This window comes from Leucopleurus acutus, assembly GCF_964270905.1.
Source record: "Leucopleurus acutus genome assembly, chromosome: 18".
Lineage (NCBI taxonomy): Eukaryota > Metazoa > Chordata > Mammalia > Artiodactyla > Delphinidae > Leucopleurus > Leucopleurus acutus.
Window position 1 is genome coordinate 8,472,424 of NC_139160.1, and position 23,751 is coordinate 8,496,174.

The 23,751-nt window shown below is 39.2% G+C and overlaps 1 protein-coding gene across 2 annotated transcripts in view; it reads left to right on the top strand.

The window, feature by feature from the left end:
- Window positions 1–23,751, top strand: part of FRY (FRY microtubule binding protein) — a gene marked incomplete at its 5' end in the record, with an annotated part of 329,047 nt that overhangs the window by 137,843 nt on the left and 167,453 nt on the right. For both annotated transcript variants that reach the window (XM_082859749.1, XM_082859750.1), the window contains one exon: window positions 11,124–11,177. In XM_082859749.1, the coding sequence (XP_082715875.1) occupies window positions 11,124–11,177 (54 nt within the window). The remainder of the gene's footprint in view (window positions 1–11,123; window positions 11,178–23,751) is intronic.

Here is a 23,751-nt window from a genome sequence, read left to right on the forward strand (position 1 = left end):
AACACTAGTTTCAAGACTTGAGATGTTTGGTGTTTTTTTCTTTTTTAAACTTGGTTGCTTTTATAGCATCCCACCATTAAATTAAAAGGTTTCCGCTAAATTACATATTAAGAATTAAAGTCACTGTAGTCATGTTAGATTTTTTTTTAAGAGAGAGGGACAATTACCCTTTATGTTTCTTTCCTACTTTCTGTAATACAGCTTTCTAGTTACACTTGGAAGCTTCCAGGAAGGTAAAATTAAAGCTTTAATTAACGTTAGTGGGAGTATGCGTTACCCCAGGAAAAGAGGTGGAACTCAGTTTCAGCTCCTGAACATTATGAAAGAGGTTACACATTTTAATCTTTCTAGTCCCAATAATAATGGTATTAAAAGGAATTTTAATAGTAGTAATGACTCTCAATTATTGAGTACTCTGTGTCATTCATCTTTCGGTTCTATGAGCTAGGTTGGCATTATGTATCCTTATGTTACCTAAAAGTTAACTGAAGCTTAGAGAGGTTAAGTAAGACCCAATAAGGGACCTAGGAGTCAAAGTCAACTCTCTCAGGTTCCAAAGTCCATGCACTGAACTGTTATATAATAATTAAAAGATGTTAAAATAGTATCTCATAAGCAAGGCTGGTGACATAGTTAACAAATTGAATAAGCTCATATTAACTCTAGTGACATTGCTGGGTGACATGTTTATTGAAATATCTCTGAGGACAGTAATACTGGGGTCATTTGAGATTAGTGAAGTCCTACCTGTGTGGGGCACACTGTGGATTTTTTTAGGCCACTCAAACTTCAGAGGTAGAAAGTGATTTATTAAATAAGCCCCTTGTATTCCCCAAATAAAACACCTTTTGATACAGAAGAGTCTCTCTAGACTTGTCTCACTGCCATGTCCTGCTGTGCTGTGGCCATCTTTTCTCTTACAGATTACAGAGAAACCCAGTGCGAAACAATTATAAAGTGAAAATGTAGCTAGTATGCACTGAAATTGTTCGAAAATTGAGGTAGGAGTCAAAGGCCTTTTTAGGTAGGTATGGGCACAAAGAGCTTTTAGAGTTTGTATTTTCTTAAGGGAGGGAGAGGTTGGAACGTCCCAAGGTTTGAGAAGCACAAACAGGGACCTTGCTCTTTTCCTATGGAAATGCTTGGAACCCCTACAGGTTTCTTCGTGACAGGAGAAAATTCCTGTTGGATGGGTTGGGACAGCAGTGCCCTTTGATTCAGGGGAAGCAAACTCGAAGAAAAGCGCACAGTGCAGACTGAGAAGGGCAGCTTGCTCCTCACACAGCAGGCGAGATGCTCGCCACCCAGATCCTGCCAGGAAATATGAAGAAATGGGGTGGGGTGGGGTTCCTCCTGCAGCTCCAGCAGGAAAAGATAAAGAGTTGTGTGAGTACTATAGAAATCAGTTTTAAGTGACTTATGCCATCTTGGAAATTGAGACATGATAAAAATTTTTTTTCGTGGTGACACAAGTGATACATCATTTCCCCTGTTTTTAGTTTTTGTTTGTTTTTTTGTTTATGGAGAATTTCAAACATGTAGTAAAGTGGGAAGACCGTGTAATGAACACAGTGACCATCAAAAGCAGTTATCGACTCATGGCCAATTTGTTACACTCCCAGCTCCTCTCCCCAGTAGTATTTGAAGCAAATGCTAGAAACCATATCATTTAATCTCTAAGTATTTCAGCATGTATCTCCAAAAGATAAACATTCTTTTTGAAACGAAGACCATTATCACACCTAAAAAATTAAAATAATCCCGTAACGTCATCAAATATCTAATGTGTTCAAATCACCAATGGTTTCATGAAGGTCATACTTTCTCTTAACAGATTATTTGAATCCAGCCCCAGATCAGATCCACATAGTGCAATAGCCTTTAAAACAAAAATCAATAGGCTCCACCTCCATTTCTTTTTTCTTTACTCTTTGCAACTTTTTATTGAAAAAATATCTTTTACTTCAGTTTCCTTCAGTCGCTGAGTCTTGCTGATTGCATCCCTGTGGCGTAGTGTAACATATTCCTCTTACTCTTTCCTAACTCTTGTATTTCCTGAAAATTGGAAATTATATCTAAAGGCTTGGTTAGGTACAGGGTTTTTTTTTTTTTCTGTTTGTTTTTATCAAAACTATTTCATAGTGTTTGCTTCCATCAGGAGGGGCTTAATGTCTATTTTGTTCTCTTTGGGCTGTTAGCAACCCCTGATGTTCAATGCCAAGTCTCACGATGTTTTTGGTTTGCCCATCTCTTCTGTTCACTGTCACCCAGTGAGCCGGGGCTTCTGGGCAAGGTCGAGTCACAGGCTGAGGTCTTCTAGCTTTGGACCACTAAGAATTCGGGGGGATCCATGACCCCAAAGTTTTGTTTTATTAGAATGATTTTTGAAAAACAAACGTATCATTCAATTAGTGAACCTCTAGTAAATAAGTAAATCTGTACTAAAATACAGAACAAAGACAAATTTTAAAACTATACAACGCACACTGTTCTTATTGGACAAGTGAGACCAGCATTTTGAGCCTCCTCTGTCATAGTCTGTTTCTACTTGTTCTTTAAGTATCCATTGTTTACTCTGTGTTAATTTCATTTTACTACTTATTTAATGCTCTTTGAGACCCATGATGTCTTGAATGTGCAGACCTTGGATTCTTGCAGACCTTAGATTCCGTGCACTGATCTCCTGCAGGAGAACCTCAAGCAGAACCAGGCCTCTGCAGGTGTCTTTTCTCAAGGGGGCGTGAGCCTGATTGCTCTGCCTTGCTTTCAGATGGCTCTCTCCTGAGCTTCAGCAAGTTTGCTTCTCTCCTCTTTTCCATTCTCCCCTCCTTCCCTCCCTTTCTTCCTTCCTTCTCCCTTTTCTCTTTACTTTTTAGCCAGCACGATACTGTCTTCCCCAGGTCTAGTTTTTAACCTCTTGACACTGATAAAATCTATGCTGATGTGCAGCTAATCTTGGGAATGTTAAAATGTGAACTTGATTCTCTGTGCCCAAAGCTACCTTTCCAAATGCATAGGGATATATTCATTTAATAAACCCTAATAATAAGTTTCAACTCTGTACTAGGAGTGTAGGGAGACAGACAAGTTACAACACAGTGGAAATGCTGACAGGAAGAGATGCAAAGTGCCGTGTGACAAGGAACAGATGACTCTGCCTGGGAATAGTGGGGAATGGCTTAATCTTGGAAGTGATATTTAAACTAAGTCTTCAAAGAATATGATTAAGACAGCATATTTGTGTAAGAACCGTTCAGGAGAACTTAGTGTAAAAGTATGTTGTTTTACTGGGACATGGAATTCAAGTAATTGGCTAATGGACTTGACTTTTGAGTATAGCACCAACTTACCATATTAACTTTGCTTGCTAGACACAGTGAGACTTGCCATAGGCTATTTCCTTCATATGTATGCAAATACGTGAGCATAAAATATCATGTTTATCACCATTCCCACCCAGATGGTAGTGGGGAAAAATGACTTTTAGGCATAGGACATTCCAGGATGTGGGTGGACAGAGTCACCTTCCATCCCCCACTGTGATAGGATCTCATCTTTTAGGATGAAACGATGACAAATTCCCAAGGTAAGGACTGCTGAGTAATTGCAGGGGTCTACAGATCCACATGTGTCTCAGCCATTTAGGTTTTTTTTTTTTTTTTAAGGCCACACCATGCAGCATGTGGGATCTTAGTTCCCTGATCAGGGATCAAACCCATGCCCCCTGCATTGGGAGCACAGAGTCTTAACCACTGGACCTCCAGGGAAGTCCCAGCCATTAGCACTTGACTGAATACATTATAGTTTCCCATGCAGATGTAGCCCCACTTTCCTAATGTATATAAAATAAGTATTGTTGCTGTTATAGTACAAAACCATTTAAAAGTATCATTGAAATCATAGTTTTAGCTCTGTCATTATGTATGGTTTTAAACAACAAGATAGAATTACTATCTTGTGTGTTTGGGGTATAAGTCTATGCCTACTGGTTAAGAATTCCTTGAAAATTTTTGACATTAAAATGGGTCCTTATAACAGAGTGGTGAAGGTTAGACAACATGGTAAATGCACTTAGTGTCGCAGAATTGTACACATAAAAATCGTAAAAATGGTAAATCTTGCATCATATGTATTTTGCCACAGTGAAAAAGTATATTAAAAAATTCCTTTAACTTATAGCAAAACACACACATGCCAATAAGAGGACCTCATAGTTGAAGAAACTGGACATCATTAGCCTACAGCTTTGATTAATTTGGCAAATGTTTAACCGTTACCAAGCAGAGCCCTGCCCTGTAACTCTAGGTGCTCGGGAAAAAATAGAGGGGACTGCATTTCTGCAGCTTGTAGTCTACTGGGGGTGTCAGTCAGCTCATCACCCTTGGTAAGTGCTATAAAAGGAAAAGTATAATATACTTTGAAGAGGCAATGTTTATTAGCCCTTAAGAAGGCAGCATTCTTTTTATTTTAGGTGAATGTGCATTTTGAAGCTGTGTATTTTGCAAATGAGACAGAGCAGTTAATTCATATGGTTCCTGGTAAAGCTTTAGATACCCAGACTGAGACGATCTCTTCAAGAACAGAGACTCTATGGGGTGGGGTGGGGCTCGCATCCACCTTAGGGTATATGTCACCTTTTCAGTGGAGAGGAATGGAGAACCGAGGCAGGGAAAGGGTCTTTGCGATCAGCAAAATGTAAATGGAATCTTTCTGGGACATCATCATTAGCTAAAGTAAAACACTATTTTTTTTAACGTCTTTATTGGAGTATAATTGCTTTACAGTGGTGTGTTAGTTTCTGCTTTATAACAAAGTGAATCAGCTATACATATACATTTATCCCCATATCCCCTCCCTCTTGCGTCTCCCTCTCACCCTCCCTATCCCACCCCTCTAGGTGGTCACAGAGCACCAAGTGATCTCCCTGTGCTATGTGGCTGCTTCCCACTAACTATCTGTTTTACGTTTGATAGTGTATATATGTCCATGCCACTCTCTCACTTTGTCCCAGCTTAACCTTTCCCCTCCTCGTGTCCTCAAGTCCATTCTCTACGTCTGCATCTTTATTCCTGTCCTGCCCCTAGGTTCTTCAGAAACTTTTTTTTTCTTTTAGATTCCATATATATGTGTTAGCATATGCTATTTGTTTTTCTCTTTCTGACTTACTTCACTCTGTATGACAATCTCTAGGTCCATCCACCTCACTACAAATAACTCAATTTAGTTTCTTTTTATGGCTGAGTAATATTCCGTTGTACATATGTGCCACATCTTCTTTACCCATTCATCTGTCAATGGACACTTAGGTTGCTTCCATGACCTGGCAATTGTAAATAGTGCTGCAGTGAACATTGTGGTACGTGTCTCTTTTTGAATTATGGTTTTCTCAGGGTATATGCCCAGTAGTGGGATTGCTGGGTTGCATGTTGGTTCTATTTTTTAGTTTCTTAAGGAACCTCCATACTGTCCTCCATAGTGGCTGTATCTATTTACATTCCCACCAACAGTGCACGAGGGTTCCCTTTTCTCCACACCCTCTCCAGCATTTATTGCTTGTAGATTTTTTGGTGATGGCCGTTCTGAATGCTGTGAGGTGGTACCTCATCGTAGTTTTGACTTGCATTTCTCTAATGATTAGTGATGCTGAGCATCCTTTCATGTGTTTGTTGGCCATCTGTATGTCTTCTTTGGAGAAATGTCTGTTTAGGTCTTCTGCCCATTTTGGGATTGGGTTGTTTGTTTTTTTGATATTGAGCTGCCTGAGCTGCCTGTATATTTTGGAGATTAATCCTTTGTCAGTTGCTTCATTTGCAAATATTTTCTCCCATTCTGAGGGTTGTCTTTTGGTCTTGTTTATGGTTTCCTTTGCTGTGCAAAAGCTTTTAAGTTTCGTTAGGTCCCATTTGTTTATTTTTGTTTTTATTTCCATTTCTCTAGGAGGTGGGTCAAAAAGGATCTTGCTGTGATTTATGTCATAGTGTTCTGCTTACTTTTACCTCTAAGAGTTTTATAGTGTCTGGCCTTACATTTAGGTCTTTAATTGATTTTGAGTTTATTTTTGTGTTCTAATTTCATTCTTTTACATGTACCTGTCCAGTTTTCCCAGCACCACTTATTGAAGAGGCTGTCTTTTCTCCATTGTATATGCTTGCCTCCTTTATCAAAGATAAGTTGACCGTATGTGCATGAGTCTATCTCTGTGCTTTCTATCCTGATCCATTGATCTATATTTTTGTTTTTGTGCCAGTACCATACTGTCTTGATTACTGTAGCTTTGTAGTATAGTCTGAAGTCTGGGAGCCTGAATCCTCCAGCTCCGTTTTTCTTTCTCAAGATTGCTTTAGCTTATCAGGGTCTTCTGTGTTCCCATGCAAATTGTGAACTTTTGTGTTGTAGTTCTGTGAAAAATGCCATTGGTAGTTTGATAGGGATTGCACTGAATCTGTAGATTGCTTTAGGTAGTATAGTCATTTTCACAATGTTTATTCTTCCAATCCAAGAACATGGTATATCTCTCCATCTGTTTGTACCATTTTTAATTTCTTTCGTGAGTGTCATAGTTTTCTGCATACAGGTCTTTTGTCTTCTTAGGTAGGTTTATTCCTAGGTATTTTATTCTTTTTGTTGCAGTGGTAAATGGGAGTGTTTCCTTAATTTGTCTTTTAGATTTTTCATCATTAGTGTATTGGAATGCAAGAGATTTCTGTGCATTAATTTTGTATCCTGCTACTTTCCAAATTCACTGATTAGCTCTAGTAGTTTTCTGGTAGCATCTTTAGGATTCTCTATGTATAGTATCATCTCGTCTACAAACAGTGACAGTTTTACCTCTTCTTTTCTGATTTGGATTCCTTTTATTTCTTTTTCTTCCCTGATTGCTGTGGCTAAAACCTCCAAAACTATGTGGAATAATAGTGGTGAGAGTGGGCAGCCTTGTCTTGTTCCTGATCTTAGTGGAAATGGTTTCAGTTTTCACCATTGAGAACGATGTTGGCTGTGGGTTTGTCATATATGGCCTTTATTATGTTGAGGTAAGTTCCCTCTGTGCCCATTTTCTGTAGGGTTTTTATCATAAATGAGTTGAATTTTGTCAGAAGCTTTTTCTGCATCTATTGAGATGATCATATAATTTTTCTCCTTCAACTTGTTAATATGGTTTATCACATTGACTGATTTGCCTATACTGAAGAATCCTTGCATTCTTGGGATAAACCCCACTTGATCATGGTGTATGATCCTTTTAGTGTGCTGTTAGATTCTGTTTGCTAGTATTTTGTTGAGGATTTTTGCATCTGTGTTCATCAGTGATATTGGCCTGTAGTTTTCTTTCTTTGTGTCATCTTTGTCTGGTTTTGGTGTGGGGGCAATGGTGCCCTCACAGAATGAGTTTGGGAGTGTTCCTCCCTCTGCTGTATCTTGGAAGAGTTTGAGAAGGATAGGTGTTAGCTCTTCTGTCAGTGTTTGATAGAATTCGCCTATGAAGTTGTCTGGTCCTGGGCTTTTGTTTGTTGGAAGGTTTTTAATCACAGTTTCAATTTCAGTGCTTGTGATTGGTCTGTTTATATTTTCTATTTCTCCCTGGTTCAGTCTTGGAAGGTTGTGCTTTTCTAAGAATTTGTCCATTTCTTCCAGGTTGTCCATTTTATTGGCATACAGTTGCTTGTAGTAATCTCTCATGATCCTTTGTATTTCTGCAGTGTCAGTTGTTATGTCTCCTTTTTTCATTTCTAATTCTATTGATTTGAGTCTTCTCCCTTTTTTTCTTGATGAGTCTGGCTAATGGTTTATCAGTTTTGTTTATGTTCTCAAAGAACCAGCTTTTAATTTTAGTGATCTTTGCTATCCTTTCCTTCATGTCTTTTTCATATATTTCTGATCTGATCTTTATAATTTCTTTCCTTCTGCTAACATTGGGGGTTTTTTTGTTCTTCTTTCTCTAATTGCTTTAGGTGTAAGGTTAGGTTGTTTATTTGAGTTGTTTCTTGTTTCTTGAGGTAGGATTGTATTGCTTTAAACTTCCTTCTTAGAACTGCTTTGGCTGTATCCCATAGGTTTTGGGTTGCTGTGTTTCATTGTCATTTGTTTCTAGGTATTTTTTGATTTCCTCTTTGATTTCTTCAGTGATCTCTTGGTTACTTAGTAGCATATTGTTTAGCCTCCATGTGTTTGTATTTTTTGCAGATTTTTTCCTATCATTGATATCTAATCTCATAGCACTGTGGTCAGAAAAGGTACTTGATATGACTTCAGTTTTCTTAGATTTACCAAGGCTTGATTTGTGACCCATGATATGATCTGTCCTGGAGAATGTTCCCATGAGCACTTGAGAAGAAAGTGTATTCTTTTGTTTTTTGCTGGAATGTCCTATAAATATCAATTAAGTCCATCTTGTTTAACGTGTCATTTAAAGCTTGTGTTTCCTTATTTATTTTAATTTTGGATGATCTGTCCATTGGTGAAAGTAGGGTGTTAAAGCCCCCTACTAGGATTGTGTTACTGTCGATTTCCCCTTTTATGGCTGTTAGCATTTTCCTTATGTATTGAGGTGCTCCTATTCTGGGTGCATAAATATTTACAGTTGTTATATCTTCTTCTTGGATTGATCCCGTGATCATTATGTAGTGTCCTTCTTTGTCTCTTGTAATAGTCTTTATTTTAAAGCCTATTTTGTCTGATATGAGAATTGCTACTCCAGCTTTCTTTTGATTTCCATTTGCATGGAATATCTTTTTCCATCCCCTCACTTTCAGTTTGTATGTATCCCTAAGTCTGAAGTGGATCTCTTGTAGACAGCATATATATGGGTCTAGTTTTTGTATCCATTCAGCCAGTCTGTGTCTTTTGGTTGGGGCATTTAATCCATTTACATTTAAGGTAATTATCAATATGTATGTTCCTATTACTGTTGTCTTAATTTTGGGGGTTTGTTATTGTAGGTCTTTTCCTTCTCTTGTGTTTCCTTCCTAGAGAAGTTCCTTTAGCATTTGTTGTAGAGCTGGTTTGGTGGTGCTGAATTCTCTTAGCTTTTGGTTGTTTGTAAGGGTTTTAATTTCTCTGTCGAATCTGAATGAGATCCTTGCTGGGTAGAGTAATCTTGGTGTAGGTTTTTCCCTTTCATCACTTTAAATATGTCCTGCCACTCCCTTCTGGCTTGCAGAGTTTCTGCTGAAACATTGGCTGTTAACCTTATGGGGATTCCCTTGTAGGTAATTTGTTGTTTTTCCCTTGCTGCTTTTAATATTTTTTCTTTGAATCTAATTTTTGATAGTTTGATTAATATGTGTCTTGGCGTGTTTCTCCTTGGTTTTTTCCTGTATGGGACTCTCTGCGCTTCCTGGACTTGATAGACTATGTCCTTTCCCATATTAGGGAAGTTTTCAACTATAATCTCTTCAAATATTTTCTCAGTCCCTTTCTTTTTCTCTTCTTCTGGGACCCCTATAATTCGAATGTTGGTGCGTTTAATGTTGTCTCAGAGGTCTCTGAGACTGTCCTCAGTTCTTTTCATTCTTCTTTCTTTATTCTGCTCTGCAGTAGTTATTTCCACTGTTTTATCTTCCAGGTCACTTATCCGTTCTTCTGCCTCAGTTATTCTGCTATTGATTCCTTCTAGAGAATTTTTAATTTCATTTATTGTGTTGTTCATCATTGTTTGTTTGCTCTTTAGTTCTTCTAGGTCCTTGTTACACATTTCTTGTATTTTCTCCGTTCTATTTCCAAGATTTTGGATCATCTTTACTATCATTACTCTGAATTCTTTTTCAAGTAAACTGCCTATTTCCTCTTCACTTGTTTGGTCTGGTAGGTTTTTCCCTTGCTCCTTCATCTGCTGTGTGTTTCTCTGTCTTCTCATTTTGCTTAACTTACTGCATTTGGGGTCTCCGTTTTGCAGGCTGCAGGTTTGTAGTTCCCATTGTTTTTGGTGTCTGTCCCCAGTGGCTAAGGTTGGTTCAGTGGGTTGTGTAGGCTTCCTGGTGGAGGGGACTGGTGTCTGCGTTCTGGTGGATGAGGCTGAAACTTGTCTTTGTGGTGGTCAGGATGGCGTCTGCTGGTATGTTTTGGGGTGTCTGTGAACTTACTATGGTTTTAGGCAGCCTCTCTGCTAATGGGTGGGGTTGTGTTCCTGTCTTGCTAATTATTTGGCATAGGGTGTCTGGCACTGTAGCTTGCTGGTCGTTGAGTGAAGTTGGGTCTCAGCGTTGAGATGGAGATCTCTGGGAGAGCTTTCACCGTTTGATGTTACGTGGTGCCAGGAGGTCTCTGGTGGACCAATGTCCTGAACTCGGCCTGATATCCAGCCAGAGCACCAAGACCCTGTCAGCCACACGGCCCCAAACTCCGGAACTCCACTCTCCAGAGGCCCTCCTCTGGACGTGCTTCCTCTCCCCTTCCGCGCAGGTTGAAAACACTATTTTTGGATGTGTAACTTTTTGCATGGTTTCTAATCCTAAGTCAAATTTGGGTCAATATTAACTTCCAAAAAAAGAGAAAGGTACAGGTAAGGCTAAATAGTTACAAAATGCCCTCCTGAAGGGTCAGTTAAGGCTTCCTAATGTAAACGAAGAAATAATCGTTAGGAAAATTTATTTCTGTAGACCTTTGTCACTTCCCAGATGATTTTTGCAGAGATTTGGATGTTTTGCAGGCCAAAATATCATGCTTAGAAATCACCGATTACACCTAGTAAGTGTGTAATTGTAGGTTGTCCATCCTTCAGACTAATAATTATACCTTATTTTGTTTCTAAATCTTAGGACTTGGAATAGTGTATCACTTTCAACTTTTTATTATCTGTCAAGTCCCAAGATAGGTAATGAAATTTCAAACAAATTCCCTAGGTTTTATTATGTGGTTTCCTTTGAAAACACAGGATCACTTATAGCATCAGATTTGAATGTCTTGGTCAAATGTGTGAAGATGAATAGTAAAAATCCTGGTGGTGATGATCAAACACTATACTTTAAGGTTTGAATAGTAAGGAAGAGTTTCTCACATATTTGAAAACTGGCGTCTCTTCATCCCATAAAGGGAGAAATAGATGAGAACAATTTTAATAATAATGACATTTCTTTTGTAATATTTAAAAGCCTCTAGTAATTTTTCTTGCCTGTGTTTCTTCCTAGGAAAAGCCATTGACAAAATCTCTACAACGTGGAGAAGACCCCCAGTTTGATCAAGTATGTAATATATGTTATATACTGCTTTTTATTTTTTTGAAGATGTACAGAGGCAAGGGCTGAATGCTTACTGTGGTGTATTGATGAACTTCGTCAAAGAGGATACAGGAGTGTTATCTTAGGAACTGTGTCCTGCAGCTTTGACAGTGACAGCTTGTAGTAGATGTTTAGTAAATGTCTGTTGGTTTGAATTGGAAAGAACTGAAGTGTTGAAATTTAAGATGAGGAGGTCATCAGTCTTTGGTTACCAGAAAAGATAAAGGAATTTCCATTCAAAACCTTATTGAGATTCTTCTGAATAAATGGTATCATGACGATCAGATCTCTGCCCTAGAGCTTTCTTATATTTTAACCAGCGTTTTGTTGAATGCCAGCTATATGCTTGACACAGCAATAGGCTCTGGTGATATAAAATCTAGGACCAATTTTAGCAATCCTGTGAGAGAGAGAGACCACCTAAGCAATAATTATAAAACAGTATAGCAACTTAGATTCTAATAAAGTGATACATGAAGAAAACAGTTTAAGACAGAATAAATACAAAGAAGGTCCTTTGAAAATAGATCAGGACTAGTAAAAGGACTTCCAACTCTAAACAGCAGGTAATAAACATAGGAAACTAGAATCTTATCAATCCTGGTTAAGTCACTTCAGGAGGGCTTTAGGTGTGTTTAGAATGATGGATAACAGGACATCAGAGGAGGTCGGAAATGTGTTTGTGGTGTTTCCTAAACGTCTGCATTTAATGACGAAGAGGACAGCGTGTTCTTCTTTCTAAACCTCATTTGGTGCCAGTAGCAGAGGCAAAGCCCCACGGGATGCACCATGGCCTGATCTAACACAGTGGGATTTTTGTATTGTCTTATGGAGAACACACAGAGAGTACGCTCTCTGCAGTGCTTTGAAATTGCCTTTAATGTGGAATCAAGAGGAAATGCTTTGGCTGTTAAAGTTCAGACTTGTTCCATCCAGAAATGTGAAGGCCTGACTAGAGAGACAGAATCCTCCATTCTCTATTTTATAAACTGTTGGCTGAGGGGAGACCTCACAAGTTTGCTGTCACGGCAGGTCTTGGAAGGCTGGTGCGGCCCTGGCTTTGCGCGCTGTTGCTGGCAGAGCTGGCTGTTCTCTGGAACGCTGGTGGAATGGAGTATGGGCTTCGTCTCTCTGTGCCATGGAGCTGACTTCTCTCCTCCTATTATCCTTAGTTGCTGTTACCTGGTCCCGCTTGCGAGGTCAGGGACCTGGGGTGAATGTTTGGGGTCGTTATTTTCGAAATGTGGCAAGTGTGGCTCTTTCCGTTCTCCTTAAGAACGTAAATATTATCTGTCTTCCATAATTTTTCACTATTTTATTTTCTTTGTCTCTTTCCTCTTAGATTATCACTGTCCTTTCCTCAAAAAAATTGTGTTTTCTTTTTCTCCTGCTTCGTGTGCTGCTTTCTTTTTCCTCTGGGAGAATGGTACTTCAGCATTTTAACATTACGTATAATAGTTATCCCAAATAATTTGGCTTCGACACAATGTCTCGTTTATGATTCGGCACTCTATTTCTGCATTTCAGCATTGTGGGAAAGAGATCGACTTTGGGGTTTAAATCCCAACTTTCCACTTAATTAGCTGTAATACTTTTAACGTTGCTGCTCAAAATGTTGAAATGCAGAATCACTGCCCTGCCTTGATATACTGAGTCAGATTCTGCAGCTTAACGGGATCTCCAGGTGACCCCCACCCACATTGATGCTTGAGAACCACTGCTTGTAACACATCTCTGTGTCTTAAAGACACTTTAGGGGTGAACCAGTAGTGAGTTGGTCACTGAGGACTTTCAAATAAGGCACATGAAATTATCCTCTGATTGTAAAATCATAAATTTATGCGTGAACCATGAGAGAAGACAACCTACGAAGTTGGTCTCATTTTAAAGAGATAGCAAGATCCCCAGGCCAGAAGGAAATGTGACTGAAGTTGGCCCCTCTGTGGATTCAGTGAAAAAGAAAGTCAGCCAAGTCACCTTTGAAAGTGCCCGTCCACTGTTTCAACAGCAAATTATAAGAATTGTGGTTCTATTGGCAAGGCCGTGAATGTATCAAGCTCTCTTAGGGTTTTGATATCAAAGGTCCAAATTCTGTAATTGCCCTTATTCTGATTCCAAGCAGGAGGATGTTATTCTGGGGTCACACAGGTCCGTCTACGGGAGAAGAACACGCTGGTGACACCTCCTTGGAGCTATAGACGCCATTGCTCTACTCCCGGGAGCAGTGGTACCCACAGAAGTGACATTTATTTAGTACTTACCATAGGGGAGGCGCTATGCTAAGTGCATCCTTTGGACAACGGACAACTGGTCCCTGTTTAGAGAATATTTTTATCTATTTCTCCCTTTTATATGTCCCTGGCATGAGTGATAGGCTGAAGGGAGCTGGGCTTCACTTTCAGTGCCTGATCCTGGGTGGCCCTGTTTAATCCTCCACTTGCCAAGCCCAGGATTCATTTTTCTCCCGTTAGAAATAGAAGCAAAAACAAAATAACAAGAATCATTATAAAGAATTATAAAGAATCATTATAAAGAATTATAATACTTTATAATTAACCAAGCCTCTTCTTAATTCTTTGATATTATCATTTTTATTATTTTGGTCACACTGCGCGGCATGCGGGATCTTAGTTCCCTGAGCAGGGATCGAACCTGTGCCCCCCTGCAGTGGGAGCGCAGAGTCTTAACCACTGGAACACCGGGGAAGTGCCTTACCAAACCCCTTCTCACATATCGTGTCACCTGACATTACTCAACCCTTCCAACAAGCCCAAGAAGAAGGTCTCATCATCATCTCTATGTTACAGCTAATGGAAATGAGTCCTGGAGAGGTTGCCCTATATTATATGACTAAAGCCTGAAGGGACCGAGACTGGAATCCATATGTTCTAACTATAAAGCCTGTGCTTTTTACTCTGTAACATGCTTATATTTTTAAAAGCTAAGTTGGTGAGAATTTAGAGGGGAGTTTTCAACAGGTAATGGACCTAAGATCCCATATCAGTTAAGATTAGGTTTGGCGGCAAATGGCACATAAAATAACAGTGGCTTTAACAAGATAAAAGTTTATTTCTCTCTCACATTGAAGAAGTACAAAGAAAATCAGTCCCGTATCTTTATATTTTTGTTTTCCTGTGTATGGCTTACATTCCCAAGGTCATCTCATGGTCCACTGTGGCTTCTGGAGCTCAGCTGTTACATCTGTGCTCCAGGCAGCAGGGAGGTGAAATGGAAAAAGAATCACAGAAAAAAAAAAAACAGAACATCCTTACAATGCACACGCTACTTCTGCTTATGTCCAGTTGACTAGACCTTAATCACACAGCCACATATACCTATAAGAAAGATGAGGAAATTTTATTTTGGGCAACCATGTGTCCATCTAAAAATGAGGTATTTTATAACTAAGGAAGAAGAGAAGAGTGGATATTGGGCATTACCTGGCTCTAATAGATATTATGTAGCCTATTTTTTTGTCAAAATTCCCAGTAAAGAGTATTATGTACAATTCTCTGCCTCTTTTTTTTCACTGTGGAAATCTCTGAGAATTTGTCAGCTTTCCAGTTTGAATTTTAAAACGTATATTTAGAGGTTAAAGCTTTGTGTTTCCTTAAGTTTTCTGTTGCTTTTCTGTTTCATTAACTGTTGGTTTAATATCTCTTATTTAACCTAATTACAATCTAAACATGTATAGAATAGACTTGGTTAAAAAAAAAAAACCCTCTTGTTTCATAAATGACAAGATGTCTAAACAGGACTAATTTTTTGAAGCTCACTGTTAGTGGGAGAAGAACTGTACCAGTGACTACTTTGTATATTGGAGAGCTAGGAATTTGTACCCTAATTCCCAGAATTTCACTTTTACAAATGTTATGAATGTGAACTTGACCCATTCTTACACGGTACCTACCTTGTGGCAGCCGTGTGCCAAACATTAGGCCAGGTTGTGGAAATAAACATGAAGGAAACATAGTGCCAGCCCTGGAGAGGCCCCCAGTCTAGTGTGAGAGACAAAGAAGAAAGATGTAAATCAGATAAATTATAACCTCAGTCTAGTAAGGAAGCTCACAGTGGAAGAAGCAGGCGTGCTGTGAACCCGAGAGCAAGCTTTGCCCTGTACTAGGGAGCCAGGGAGGGCTCTCAGTTCCTGCTGGTGAGACAGTCATACGGTGATGAGAATTAACAAAGGTGATGAGATTTCCAACAGCATTTTGAAAATGTACACTGCCCCTAATTTATTTTAAATGCCTAAATTAACCCTCAGCACTTAGAAAGCAAAATAAATGAAAAAGTGTCCGGGTAATAAAGTTATTTTAGCAAACATTTATTAGGTGAGTGAGAGCGTGTGTGTATGTATGTGTGTGTCCATATACAACAAAGCCCTGTGTGGGACAAAGAGGTGTAAGAATGTGGTCCCTGCATTCCAGGTAGGAAGGGTCAGACTGTGGAAGACCTTGATGCCAGCGGGTGGGGCCGTATCCTCTACCTGCCAGTATCAAAGAGATCAAGGTGCAGCCTTGATGTTAAACCCCGACTGGAGAGATCCTTAAAGTTTGGAGGCATTTTGGGAGTTGGGGCATCGATAAAGATTTGAGGCTAACATGGAGAAGGTGGAACTAGAAAGAAAGAATGACTATAAGCAACCTTACGTAAGAAGAATCAATATTGGTTGAGAGAAGGAGAAACAAAAGGTAACTGCAGTTTTCAGCCATGAGTTGCAGCCATTTCCATTCAGTTTAACAAACGTTGAGCACCTGAATCATGCCAAAGTCTGTGCAAGGTGCTGGGGTTACAAAGCGGTAAGCAAGAGTTTCTGCTCTCCAGAAATTCTCAGTCCCAGGAGGAAGACAGATACCTAAACAAATAGTACTGTGATGTAAGTATAATAAGAAGGTACAGTTCAAGTGCTGTGGGAACTCAGGTAAGGGAGTAGTTAAGGATGCTAGAAAGGTGGGGCGGGGGGGAGTGTCATAGGAAGCAGTGACATACTAAAGATATCTGCTATCCAGATGGACAAGACGGGTTGGGTCGTGCCAGACAGGTAGAGCCGAGTGGACAAAGGAATTGAAGGAGAGAAGAGCAGAGTTCTGGGGAGTGGCCGGGAGGAAGCCGGGAAGGCCGACTGGAGCCCATTGCTCCCGTGACCGTGGGAGCCATACTGAGGAGTCTGGACTGTTTTCTGTGGATAAGGAGTTTTTCAGAGGACCGCTGTGCTTGGGGAGAGGGGATAAATTAGTTTTACACGTACTGAATTTTCAGTGCGGGTAAAATACCTCAGGAGAAATAACCAGGGCTCATTCATTTATATGATCACCCAACAAACACTGAAAGATTAGGGTAGAGAAAGTGGGTGAGGCATATCATAGGGAAACAAGTTCATTTAGGACCAGAAAGTGGGATCCACAAAAGAAAGCCCAGAAAAGGAGCGCCCAAAAAAGTGAGAGAAGCCTAAGATGATGCATCTTCCCAGGGCAGGGGTGGCCCAAGACGGCAGCCTGTGCAGGGACCCTCACGGAAGAATGAGAGGTTAGAAGTTAGGAGCGCATGGGAAGCCAGCTTTGAGAAAGCCTTTTGTGCAGTGGCTATTACTCATTGCCATGTAGAATACACTTTCAGATTGCTGGATTAATGTTAAATAGTTTAAGAGACTTCCTTTCACAGCCAAGTTAGAGTGGCTGGTCATGATTGGCAACACTTAAATGAAAAAGCATTATACCAGGACACAGTCATGGTACCAATGATGAGCTCCCTATCTGTGATCTGTGCAGAGCACCCTGTGAGTGAAGGGCATGGAGCTCCCTGTTTTAACTTCAAGTGACTTTCCTCTGTTATCAAAGTTTACAGATATTCTTTTAAAACATAAAGGCCAAGGCATTGTATTTTGGATTTTCCAATGAAACAACCGCTAACCTGTGATGTGTGTGGACCTGAGTAGATGGTGACCAAATGCAGCTCACATATCAAGTTAACCCATTTTAAAAAGTGAAAAACACCTCTCCAAAATAACCCTCACCTGAGGGAGTACGTAAGCCTTACCTGGTACAGTATGTACTAATGACAGTCACTAGATACATTTACACACAGATGAAAAGTCGTGCTTGAGTAAAGTAACAACTGAATCTTTATTATTTCACATACCTTCCAGCTACATATGCTTCTTGCCTGTTTTCTCTGCCCCTTGGCTTTTAGACCTTTGCTTATATCTAATGGTGGCATGAACATGCAGTAAATTAAATGATACAAACAATTGTACACTGCACGATGTGCTTCTATTTGAAGTATTGCTCCAACTTTGTTTCTTAAAACAGTCTCATAGAGTAAGTGGAAGTTACTTCTTCTTTGCGTAGGAAAGTATGATTACTCCCCAAAGGGGCTTGTGCCAGAACAACCAGGATTAGCATCCAGCCCCTTCTTTTCACAGGTGCATTGCTTTACTGTGCTTTGGTGGTGTTTAAATAACCACATGGGAGATGGCAGCATCGCAGAATGGAGGAAAGCATTTCCGGCAGAATCTGATAAATGTTGTCATGTGCTCAGGAGACTTCAAGGGAAATGATTGCAGGAAGGCCATTGGCTGGTCGTGGGTTTGTCCTTTCTGATCTTTTATAGAAGAGTGTCGGTACTGTAGCAAGAGTAGAAATCAGGTCTCAGGAATGAAGAAGTGAGGCAGAAAGAGGAAGCATCTCCAGTCCGTGGCTGATTGAGCAGTTGGCCAGAAGAGGGACCCGTCAGTGGGTCAGAGAGGGGAGAGTGGAGTCAAAGAGGGCTGGATGTGTTTACGGAAATAGGAGAAATCCGAGAGCTGCGTGAAATCCGAGAGCGTAATGCTGTGCCTTTCAGCCAAGGGTTGTATCCATTCTTTTTTCTTTTTTATAAACTGGCTTATAACAGTATATGTTTCCTGTGTTCAATATTATAATTCGACTTCTGTATTCACTACAGCGTGCTCACCACCAAAGTTGTTTCCATCTGTCACCATACAGCTAACTCCCTGTACCCTTTTCACCCTCCCCGTTGCCTCTTCAGTATCTATGTGTTCATTTTTGTTTGGTTTGGTTTGCTCATTTGTGTGTGTGTGTGTGTGTGTGTTCGTTCTTCACTTACATTTGGGCTCGACACCTTTTTCAGGATGCTGGAGGTTCCTGAGAGCCAGACTTGTAGATGAGTCAGGACTTACAGTTACTGGTTTTTCTTCAACAGATTGATTGTGGTTGCAGAATAGTTACTTTCTCGGTGTCCTTTCCCATTTGCTTTAGAGCCAGGTGTGCCGGCAGCAAGCTCGGGGAGTCCAGTGTTGCTGTCTTTCTCTTAAGGAGCTGATGTAGGACAGGCGTTGCTCAGAGGCCTCTACAGTAAGCATCTGGAAGGCACTGTGTTTACATCTGCTGGGGCCAGAAAAGTTGGCTTAGTTTGGGAATACAGACTAAGCAGAAAGGTTCTAATGGAGGCCTTGGTAGTTTGTGCTTGGGTAAGAGATAGGTGGGTCTTAATTTTTTCCCACTGCGGTGGTCCAGGGTGTCCATGGGGCATTGGTTCCAGGGCCTCTGACCTACATGGATGCCAAAATCCACAGATGCTCAAGTCCCTTGTATAAAACGGTGTAGCGTTTGCATTATAACCTACACACATCCTCCCATATACTTTAAATCACCTCTAGATTACTTATAATACCTATTGCAATGTAAATGATATGTAAATAGTTTTAGATACAATATAATGGTGTGTAAGTCATTGCCAGAGAGCGGCAAACTCAAGTTTTGCTTTTTGGAGCTTGTGGCATTTTAATTTTCTGAATGTTTTTGATTTGTGATTGGTTGAATCTGCGGATACAGAGGGCTGACTCTGTACCTAAAAGCAACATTTATCAGCTCTGATAACATCTGTCATCAACGTCTGTCATTCGTTCTGTCATTAACCTAGCCTGTGATCTTATCAAAGTCAAAATATTTGGTGTCTGTGCTTCAGTTTCAGTATTTGGAAATGGAAGAGGGGAAAAGAGAAACAGACACTTTTGAAGGTCTGTTATATGTCCCACACTTGAGAGTTTCTCCTTTAGTCTCCATAAAAGCCCAGTGAGGGAAGTATTCTTAAGTCCTGTTTTATAGCTGAAAACAGAGCTTCAAAGAAACAGCAACGTGGCCAAGCTCATACAGCCAATAAAGGGCAGAGTTGTAACTTGAACCCTAAACCTGCCTGATCTTCCCAGTACGCTGATGAAATTATGAAAATGTGACTTTTGGAGATCAGGCTTCAGATACGCTGTTCTGAGAACATTAAGTTGCAGCTATTTGCAATTCAGTGTGACCTATTCTTTACTCTAAGTTAAAGATAATTTGCTCATACATTCTAAGTAACTTCTTTTGGGATTTTCTTCTAGATGGTGTATGTTTATGTCCTTTTGTGGCACCTTAGTTTCTTAATGTGTTAAAAACGCTATCTATAAACAGGAAACACATGGTAAAATGAATCTATTATAAATCTATAATAGAACTAAAATAACTTTTTATCATCTTGGGTAGTAATATTTTCCTGAAGAAGGAGACAGGTGAAATTCTAGTGCTTTAACATTGATTCTAATGCTTCAATTCAATGAAAATCTATTTAAAATATATAAGTGAAAAATATAAGCAATTAAGAGGGTAAAAACAAATTAGGTAGCATTGGATTCACATTAGTGTTACTCAGTGTTTCTTATTCTCCAGTGGAACAGTGAGTTCCATAAAATGGACCAAGAAGGTAAAATCAGATAATGAAGATCTTTTCCTAATTTGCAAGAAAATCATATTTAACATATACATTTTTATAATTTTAAGTTTTTATAATAAATTATTCTTAAGCCTGCAGTGTCTTATCATCACTCATCGAATACTGTAAGCTAGCAATAGTATGAAATGTGATCGAGTGAAAAAAAAAATTGCCTCTGAATTGCTATAATAGATCAGGGACACAGAGAGTACCCTGGCGTCCAGGTGCTTGGCCACCTGAACTAGTTTGAGAAATTAAGCCATCGGTGAAGTTACTGTAAAATTATTCGTTAAATACACCACTCATGACAAGTCAGCCTTATAACTGTAAAATATGGAATGACTCCACTGAGTAATTATTCAAATATTTATGTGTGAAGTTTCCTTCTTTGCATTCAGCCAGTATAATAAAATGCTTATGAAAAATTAATGTCTTAGATACAGCATAATGGACAGTTTCTTTTAGCCTATTTATATATAAAACGCCAAAATAAATGTTGAGAAAACATTTGCAAAGTACATTTAGTATTCCCCCCTATCACCCCTCCAAAAGAAAACACCAGTATGAAATAGTTCTGTGATTCTGTGAGCTTCATCTCCTCAAGCTGCACAGTACCTAGCTCATCTGTGATGGAAGAATATGATCATTTAAATGCAACAAGAACATCTTTGTAAATGGGCCTCCCCTTGCACAGCAGCACAGAGCTAGAATTCATCTCACCATTGGCTCTGCTTCCCATAAATGAAGGAACTGAGTAACCAAGAAGCCAGCTAGACCTTCCTCCCTTCCTGAGCTTTGAGGGCCAGGTCTTTGCAAATTCCACCCTTCCTTCCTGAAAGTCTGAACTCAAAAGGGCAGTTAACAGAGAGATGGAAAAAACATGCACATCCACCCCCTGCTGACCTTTCATCTCTTCTAAGATGGTCTCAGTGTATTTGCCATGGAAAGCATGCCCAATAGATACAATACCAAGAATGGCTTCGGGATGACTTTTTAATGGGTAGAAAAAAATTATTACAGCTGAGATTTGAAGAACACTCTTGACGTTCTCTATGGAGAATGTGGGTTACACCTAAGTGAAGTAGCTGAATGCTGTTAGAGAATGCTCTACCCAGAGAGGTTTATAGGAGTCAAACACAGGTTTATATCACCTTTATGGGTCTGAAGTAAATAAAGGAACTTGTAAATGTCACACAGAAATTTTTTTTAATTTTTATTTTATATTGGAGTATAGTTGATTAACAATGTTGTATTAGTTTCAGGTGTAGAGCAAAGTAATTCAGTTATACATATGCATGTATCTATCCGAATGTTTTTCAAATTCTTTTCCCATTTAGGTTATTATAGAATATTGGGAACTCTACTCAATATTCTGTAATGTTTTTTAAATAAACATTTTATTTTAGAATAGTTTTGGATTTACAGAAAAGTTGCAAAGATAGTACAGACAGTTGTCATATACCCTGTACCCAGTTTTTCTTATTAACATCTTACATTACCAGGGTACATTTGTCATAACTAAGAAACCCATATCAGTACATTATTATGAACTAAATTCTATACTTCCTTTGTGTTTCATTTGTTTTTCCCTGATATGTGTCTTCTGTTCCAGGATACCGATACCATCGAGGATGCCACAGTACATTTAGTCATCATGTCTCCTTAAGTCTCATCCAGACTTGCACAAGTATTTCTAAATTACTGAAATATAATTGTAGTGGCTTTGGGATTTTACTATCTATTCAGTAATTAAGACAGAATTAACCCTTGGTCAGGGACTCTGAATTCTGATCCCGTTTCCCATGTGGGAGGAACCCTCTTTGTTTCCCAATTCAAAATATCTTAGATGATGACAACTTGAAGAAATATCCTTTCTGGATAACTTTAGAGAGGTAGGAAATTACCTGGGGTAACTTTAGAGAGAACTAGGAAATTACCCCCTTGGCACACCATAGTCATCTTTCCTCCAAAAATTTGCTGCTGTTACATCCAAAGGAAGAGCAGGAAAATTTGTTGTGCCTGTGGATGTTACAGCCTGGAGGGGAGGGCTCGTTTTTTAAAAAAAAAAATAATTAGATATTTTAAAATTACAGAACCCTATAACGGTGACTAGGTTCACCAGGCAGGCTAAATGCAATAGCCTGTTTATTTTTTTTTAACTTAACCCATAACTAAAGATAATGCACAATTTTGTATTATGTACCTATAACCATAATTATAAGAGAGCATGAAATAAGCTATCAAGAAATAGAATCTGAGAAAGAAAGCAATCATTGCTTTACTCAATCTTAGGGCTTGTTTTAAAGGTGACAGTGGAAAGTCCTGTTGACATGAAGCACTTGCGCTTTCATTGCTCTAGTTTCCTGCTTTTGTAAAAGGAAGTTAAGCCTAGCCTGCTTAACTACAGAAATATTTCAAGTTAACTAACGTTTTCCGTTTCTTCTGCCACCTCCCCAGCTCAGGCTCTGAGCCCTGCGCTCCTGGAACCGTTGCAGTAATAACCTCATTAGATTCAAGCATGTGTTGTGTATTCTCTTAACTGCCTCTGTTTGCAAACCACTTCGGTCCAGCCTACACGTCACTGCTAGATTAAACCTCCCCAAACACCATTTTCATGGGCTGAGTATCCTACTCAGAAATCTTTAGGGGCTTCTCATTTTCTAGAGAAGAAAACTGAAATTGTTTAGACCGGCATTAAAAGTACCTTTAATGATTTATTTCCAACTTAAAATTTTCAACATTATTTCCCTCCACTCTGGTGAACCAAAGTTCCTACACTTTCAGTTCCTTCAAAACCTTCATTAATCACATAATCATTATCAACAAACAGTTATTTTGCAACTTCATGACGGTAGGATTTCCTGCTTAGGCTCCTTGCTTAGTTTCTTTCTTGACTCTCATTTCAGATTTCTACCCTTTCTTTTAAAAAGGCCCAGGTAAAATCCTACCTTCATTTTTTTTAAACTCCCACTCACCCTGTCCCTGGCGATCTCTCTCCTGAGATCTCTCCTGATTGCAATATGTACCCTCAATATGTTGGTATATTTTCTTCTGGTCTTATTTTCTATATATGCGTACTTATATGGGTCTCTATCAAATTGGGATCATACCAATTAAATGATTTTTCACTCTTCTTTCACTTAACATAGCATGAACATTTTCATAGCATTAGATATCTTTGAAATGAGATTTTTAACGGTTTCATAGATAATCTACATCAAATTCCACATCGGATTCAGGCATTTACCTAGAGCAGGACATTTGTTTCCATTTTTTTGCTATAATAAGTAATGCTGTCCTGAACATTCTTGCTCATCTCTAATTATGTACTTGAGGTAAATTCCTGTCTCATCAGTGCTGGGTGTTATGATTTACCTGTACTGTTTGTTAATTAAGTAATTAAAAGCTATCTCATTGTACTTTGACACATTCTGGTTATAAGACCTGTATCAGAGAGGTGTTCTGCAAATATTTTCTCCCAGTCTGTGGCTGGTCCTTTCGTCACTTAACAGCATCCTTCTAAAAGCTTAAACTTTTAGTTTTGATGATTTTCAGTATGTCGAATTCTCATGGAATTTGCTTTTGGTTTGATCCCTAAGAAATCCTCACCTACCCCAAAGTCACAAGGATTTTCCCCTATGTTTTCTTCAGAAGTTTTATAGTTTTAGGTGTTATACTTAGGTCTATGACCCATTCTGAGTTTATTTTTGCATGTATTATAATATGAGATATGGACTGAAGTTCAGTTGAGGAGTGATACTTAATATAAAAGATCAGGAATCTTTCCAAAATA